The sequence below is a fragment of the Penaeus chinensis genome, chromosome 2, assembly GCF_019202785.1.
Source record: "Penaeus chinensis breed Huanghai No. 1 chromosome 2, ASM1920278v2, whole genome shotgun sequence".
NCBI lineage: Eukaryota > Metazoa > Arthropoda > Malacostraca > Decapoda > Penaeidae > Penaeus > Penaeus chinensis.
The window spans coordinates 38,956,388-38,963,887 of record NC_061820.1 but is presented as its reverse complement, the minus strand read 5'-3'; the positions used below and the strand labels follow the sequence as shown (position 1 = coordinate 38,963,887).

Here is a 7,500-nt window from a genome sequence, read left to right as displayed (position 1 = left end):
TTTTTTTATATATACAGCCTTTTTTTTTTTTTTTTGCAGATTGTAGTCGACCGGCAAGATGAGAGGGTCAACGACCTGCTCAGCAACCTGCCTTCTGGCCTGCGTCGTCCTGCTCATCCCGACGACTTCTGCCTTTTTCTCGTGAGTTTTTTTTTATTTTTAAGATTATTTTTCCCCTCCCTTTTTCCCCTCCTCCTTCTCGGAAATCCTCTCTATTTTGTGTACGTTGTTAATTCAATAAAGGTTATTTTTTTACGATGTGTGATGATATATGCTGAATAAAGATATGCTTTACATCTGAAAACGTAATTAACTGATATTTCCCAGCTAGAATATAGGTATTATCTATGGATACCTTCCCTGGCGTATCCAAAATTTGCACTAAAACTCATTTTGAACTTTGCTTGATTTATCATAACTTTATCAACCGACTTTCTCATTACTGAAAAAAAAAATCCTCCTTCCCTACCGTTTTCTGTAGTTTGGCTAGGTTAAGAAATAATAATAATAATGATAATAAAAAGATAATTAAAAAATAAAACAATACTAAAGTGAATATAATGATAATAACAATAATATCAGTAATAATATAATAATAATAATGATAATAACTATAATAGTAATAACAACAATAACAATAATAATAATAAAAATAATAATAATAACAATAATGATAACAAAAGTAATAATAATAATAACAGTATAAAACAACTCATATTATGCCCTATGCATATAAAATGGCTAAGACTCCTCCTTTAAATTCTCATATATTCGTGCTAAGTCTTCATCAAGCCTTCACCAGAAACCCCTTTATTACGTCATAAGTTCGCGTCATAACTAACTCAACTCTATGACGTAATTGAAACTGTCAAGATGGCCGCCGATCAACAATTTTTTATTTTGTTCTTGTTGATTGTATTGATAATAGATATATATTACTGGAGGTAAACAGTATAGTTCAGTGTATAATGAATATGCATGTAATAGCTAATGTGTTTTTACATGAATTTAAGTTCTGAAAGCCTTATATTTTTATACAGTCTAATACACTCATTCATAATTATGCTAGATTTGTTGCATGTCAATTAACTAATTGATCTATCCACAAAAAAATACTGAAATAAAATCTAACATTGTAATTTTCATTTGTTTTTTTGCAATTATCAAACTAACTTATTACACTTTTCTTCGAGATATGGCAGTAATTAAGTGGAACTTTCTAGCTTTTTTTGTTTAGTCCTTTATTTACCACCCTGGTTAACTGCACAGGCGTGGGCAAGCTGTGGTACATTTAATGCATGGTCATAACATTACATAGTAGTATTACATTTGAATTTTAGCCTATAACATTGTTATGAGTACTTTATATAATTTAAGGAAAGGAACAATTGCACAGTCCTTTATCCACTCATCTGTCACGCCGGGATATAGCTTGGGCGTGGAAAAGCATTAATACATTGGATATGCGGCTATGTGATAGCTTAGTTTAGTTTAGTCCTTTATTTACCACCCTGGTTAACTGCACAGGCGTGGGCAAGCTGTGGTACATTTAATGCATGGTCATAACATTACATAGTGGTATTACATTTGAATTTTAGCCGATAACATTATTATGAGTACTTTATCAGTTTAAGGAAAGGAACAATTGCACAGTCCTTTATCCACTCATCTGCCACGCCGGCATATAGCTTGGGCGTGGAAAAGCATTAATACATTGGATATGCGGCTATGTGATAGCTTAGTTTAGTTTAGTCCTTTATTTACCACCCTGGCTAACTGCACAGGCTAAGTGATAGCTATGTTCAATCGTTCGTAGCAAGATCCCTAGAGTTCAAGGTCTGCCCGCCGGCCGCCGAGGAGCGAAAGAAAACGGGAGCGCGCGAGGTTGATGACGTCACACAATCGAATGGGATGCATTCAGTCACTTCGATCTGCTTACTTTCCACATAAGAAGGAAAATACCAATAAGCCATCTATGTATAAATGTTTATCAATTTGGAGGAAAGGACATGAACATGGGTGATGACAGTGTCGTGATCTGTAGTCTATATTTATGAACACAGTAGTTTTCGAAGAAATTTTAATACTTTTGAATTCACTGTTGCCCAGAAAATTAAGCAAGGTAGGCAGGAGAATGGCGCGGGTCACGTCATCAGTTTTCTTTCACTCCACGGCGACCGGTGGGCAGATTTAGGCATATATACAGAACTTAAAAAAGACCTTTGATGGAATCACAATGTTATTGTAAATAGCGGCATTAATTCTCTCTCCTACCAGGCTACCCTCTCCCTGGGGTTACAAGTGCGTGAACAGCACTTGCGTTAAGGAGGAGAACACTGGCGTATCACAAGCTCGGACGCTCAACTTCTGCAAGTTGACCTGTGGTGAGGCGGGGGTGCTATGGCCGCGCCCGTCGAAGGCTGTCATTGGTAACAATGTCGTAGAGTTCCTTCCGACCAACGTGACACAGAAGACAACATGCCAGCAAGACGTGTGTTCTTTGCTCGACCAGGCAGTCGAGATATTCCAGGACAACCTGCAGCGCCACCATCCAGAGTACAACGAGGGCTCAGCCCCTTGGAAGGGCCCTTGGGGTCCAGACACCATTGCACACACACTCCACCTGGACATCACCGTGGCCGGCGGCGAGACCCGCCTTGGTCTTAGCACCGACGAATCCTATACCCTCAGGGTGTCCACCAGCGGCTCTATTTCCACTGCCACAATCATTGCACCATCCTACTTCGGCGCCCGCCACGCCCTCGAGACACTGTCGCAGTTGACAGAGTATGAAGAGAACAGAGACACCCTCATGCTCGTCAACGATGCCACCGTGGAGGACTCGCCGGCCTTCGCCTACCGAGGAATCCTCCTGGACACCTCGAGGAATTTCTTTGACGTCAGCTCCATTGAGCGGACCCTGGATGCCATGGCGGCCAACAAGCTCAACACCTTCCACTGGCACATCACCGACTCCCACTCCTTCCCGCTCTACCTCGAGACGCTCCCCAAGATGGCCTACTACGGCGCTTACACTTCTCGGCAGGTCTACTACCCGGCAGACGTCCGCCACCTGGTGGAATATGGCAGAGTCCGGGGTATCCGCGTCCTGCCAGAGTTCGACGCTCCCGCCCATGTTGGCAATGGATTCCAGTGGGGAGAAAAACAGGGACTGGGGAAGCTGGCTGTCTGTGTGAACCAGGTGAGTGATACAATGGTGTTTCTTTGCATGCAGATTCGATTGATTAATTTGCTCTGAGCTGCATATTGTATAATGAAATTGGTCCATTGAATGGCTTTAGTACATGCCAGAGAACAGACTTACATCAGTGGCAACAAAAACAAGTAATCCACAACCCTGCCATGTTTGTTAATAACAGGATATAGCTTTCCTAAAAACACTTCAACAATATCAGGATTTAGAAGGTGCAGTTTACATGCCATTTTACTATAACATTGTCTCGTCTTTCAGGAACCTTGGCAGTCCTACTGTGTGGAGCCTCCTTGCGGACAGCTCAACCTGGCCAACCCCAATATGTATGACGTCCTCGGCCAGATCTACAACGAGATGGTGGAGCTCTTCAGCCCGATCGACCTCTTCCATTATGGAGGAGATGAGGTAGAGTAAGCCTTAAAGTTACCAGTTTTACTGAAGTTGCAATATTATCCTACTTAATGCTGGTGAGTTGGTGCAAAGCTCCAAAAGCCAGAGCAGAGTTCTCAATGATAATGCCCGTTGCACTGCAGGTGAATCTCAACTGCTGGAACACCACGGACGAAATCACCAGCTGGATGGACAAGAACAACTTCGGCCGCGACGACGACGCCTACTACAACCAGTGGAGCATCTTCCAGGAGAAGTCCCGCCAGCTCCTCACCACCGCCAACGGCGGCAACGAGGTTCCCGGCATCCTGTGGACGTCCCACTTGACCGAGGAAGGCCGCGCCGACCAGTACCTCGACCCCACCAAGTACATCATCCAGATCTGGACGACCGGGACCGACAAGCTCATCGGGGAGCTTCTGCAGAAGAACTTCCGTGTCATCTTCTCCAACTACGACCACTGGTACCTGGACTGCGGCTTCGGCGCCTGGGTCGGTGAAGGCAACAACTGGTGCAGCCCCTACAAGGGATGGCAGGCTGTGTACGACAACAATCCCCATGAGATTGCCGCCAACCTGACGGGAAATACTTATACTAGCAGCATCTTGGGAGGTGAAGCTGCCCTCTGGTCAGAACAGGTCGACGAAACTTCTCTTGACTCAAGAGTAAGTTATTATCTACATGAATTTCAGTTCTATGCGCTAATGATGCCGATTTGAATGTACATAAATGTACATTCAGATATGTGTTCCTCATATTTATATCAATTTTGAAAATTGCTGAGCAACATCTTTTGTGAAGTATGCTTTCCATCATTCTTTCATATACATAGAACATACCTTAACTGAACATTAAGTGTTCATTTAAAATGTATGGTAGTTATTGCTCAAAAATTCTATGAGAAACAGTTTATAAAAGAGTAATACCTTCATGAGGCTGTTAAACAACAAGGCCTGTAACCTTGATAATTTCTTGTTACATCTCTATATTTTTATAGAATTAATGAAGTTTTCCAGTTGCTTTAAAGAATCTTCAGTCGACTGCTACTGTGTAGCTTGATACAAACCGTTCACCTCTTCCAGCTGTGGCCGCGCGGAGCCGCCCTTGCCGAGCGCCTGTGGACGAACCCGAGCCACAACTGGGAGCCAGCCGAAACCCGCCTGATCCACCAGCGGCAGCGTCTGGTGGCGAGAGGCATCAATGCCGACCGCATCCAGCCCCAGTGGTGCCACCAGAACGAGGGCCTCTGCTATCTCTAAGGATGCGAGGGGATATTCAAACACAGGCAAAACCTTCGTGATGGCTCTTCCTATTAGAGGGAAAGAAATACAGAAAGGGAAACATTGATAAGAAAAGGCAAGAAACAGGCCATGTACCCTTGTAGACTAAACCAAAATAAGAACCTCAGAAAGGCGGTAGAAAGTGTAGATATGGATGTAGTGAGTTGTAGCTTACTAAACACCGTTTACCCATCCCTCTTACTTATCGCTCAGATACTGTGTTCAATTGAAGAAATGTTCAGAGGAAGGGAGTCTTAGTGTTAAGATTTGATATCTCATTTACTTCATTTTGAAGTTCACAACATGATTTATTGCATTTCATGTTTGCTTGTTACGGTGCACAATTAACTCGAAATGAAAGGGCATGTTCTGTGATTTGCATCAGTTGATTTTCAATAAATTTTATAAACGTTATGTTCTCTTATATTTATGATGATCGTTTACCCAAGGGAGGGCATGTTTGTAGAGGAATATATAGTCTAAGCCGCGAGATAATGCGGTAGAGTGGTAAATTCCTTTCCGCCACCCTAATGCAGGTACTCAACTGGAGCTGAGCCGGCCGAGGGGATCAGGCCGGTGCGAACTCTGAGGTTTTAAAGCCAGCACTTAACACTGAGCCATGTCCCGATTATTTAGGATCTTGACACAACACAGTGCTACATATAAGATTGAGAATCGATAAGGGAAGATTTGATTAAACTTGTACCAATCGCAAGCTATGTTAGGTAAGGGTTAGTTGCATAAGACCAGCTGAAGTTGGCATTTTAGGTTTTCAGGTTTGTTTATGTTGTTGATAAGTCCAAGAGCTCTAACTAATATTGGATTTACACTTTACTCTAAATTATGTCCCAGCTGATTCTACTCGAACCTGCGTCACTGCCAGTTTTACGTAGTAACACTTGAGCATTTTCCTTCCCTTTCCTTGCCTTCTAGAACCCTTAATATATCTTGCATCACTTCCTGATTATAAAATGATTGAAAGAAACAAGGCATTTGCCGTATTCACTTTGCTGTCTTCGGCTTGAGTAAACTGCCCCTTCTTCATGGCTCGTATCCACTGGCGTCGAAGGTCGGGTTTTGGAGGAAATCAAAAACCACTCAAATTTGGTCTTCGTACATAATCGTTTTTGAAGGCATTGTGGTGCTAAGTTCAGGGGTCACCCACATCAAAAATAGAGATAACATGGTATCCAAGTTTTCTAAAGTAACCTGATCAAGCGATAGGGCCAACAATCGCTGAAGTATTGACTCGAGGTGTGGGTCGATCTTCATGCGATGAAGCGTCACGTGTTCAAGGATAACTTGAATGGTTTTCTCCGCCTCTTGTTGGCCTTGGCAGAGCCGGTCTCGCGACGAGAAAACGACATATCGCCTTCAGAGATCAAACGCAGGCCTCGTTGGGAAGTCGCCGCCGTGGCAACAGTGGTAGCACGTAGAATCGCAGTTGAGAAGAAAGGGCATCCAATCAGGCATGAGTGCTACTACCAAAATGCCTCTCAATAATTGAGAAAGGCCGAACAAACGGTTATTGAATAATAACGATGATATGTGTATTTTTCTTCTTTCATCTATATATTTATTTATGAAAATTAACGCTTTAGACATATCAACACCCGATGTGTACATTCACGTAATATAAAAGCTCTGGCCACCTCATCCATATGAAAGATACCAGAATCCCTAAACAACGAAAGGAAAACGAGAAGTCCAAAGAAAAGACAAACAAAGATTATTTGGCGGGAACCAATCTCGGCAGTAGATAGCGCGCTGGAACTGACGACCACAAAGGCAGCTGTTGCCGTATTCGAGTAATTAGGTAATGGTTAAAACAAATAAATGTGCTAGACATCAAAAGTCATATAGCACTATGGCCAAGCACTGTGGCCAAAAGGGTAAATATGAGTTCACGATTTGGATAAGCGGACAGGAGAAGGGGATGAAGAAGAGAAGGAAAAGGGAAGGGGAAGAAGAAAAGACTGCAAACTTAGTTGAGGCGAGGGCCGAGGTCCAAGGCAGGGGTGATCCGTTACATCGGGCCTCAGTCTCCGTCTCCTAAGCCCCCCCCCACTATAACAACGAGCAAGGGGTTAAGGGGAGGAAGCAAGACCTATTTGCCAAAGAGTTAACGCACTAAGAGAGGGAAAGCATGCCAGATCAGCTGCTTCTTAATCCGGTAAGTAACTCGAACTTTGGACTCCGAAGCTACATGTACGTCTACCGCTCATGAGCATTATTTTCATTCGCCGACGTAAAAGAAGATAGATAGACAGGTTTATAGATAGATAGATATATACACGGGAATACACACACGCGCGCACACACACACACACACACACACACACACACACACACACACACACACGCATATATATATGTGTGGGTGTGTGGGTGTGTGTATGTGTGTGTATACGTATAACTTATCAAACGTGATTGGACTCAGTATGGCAACACTTCTTTGTCACCCTGTTTCAGGAGGCTTTCGATCAGCTGTTTAATAGTAAGAGGAGGATTAAGGTAGAGCACGGTCATTGCCATAAACCTGTCATAAGCGGAGAGTTAACCATGTCAATAAAAGCCACTCTTCTGCCTACTTGATACTGCTGCTTATCTCATCGC

At 43.1% G+C, this 7,500-nt stretch overlaps 1 protein-coding gene across 1 annotated transcript in view; it reads left to right on the top strand.

Moving 5' to 3' along the window:
• The window catches only part of LOC125030556 (chitooligosaccharidolytic beta-N-acetylglucosaminidase-like), a 14,357-nt gene extending 9,059 nt beyond the window's left edge, over nt 1-5,298 (top strand). The window contains exons 2-6 of the mRNA XM_047620666.1: nt 40-141; nt 2,278-3,202; nt 3,473-3,619; nt 3,748-4,269; nt 4,687-5,298. Coding sequence (XP_047476622.1) covers nt 59-141; nt 2,278-3,202; nt 3,473-3,619; nt 3,748-4,269; nt 4,687-4,863 — 1,854 coding nt within the window. The 5' untranslated portion in view covers nt 40-58 and the 3' untranslated portion in view covers nt 4,864-5,298. The remainder of the gene's footprint in view (nt 1-39; nt 142-2,277; nt 3,203-3,472; nt 3,620-3,747; nt 4,270-4,686) is intronic.
• The last annotated feature ends 2,202 nt before the right edge of the window (nt 5,299-7,500 follow it).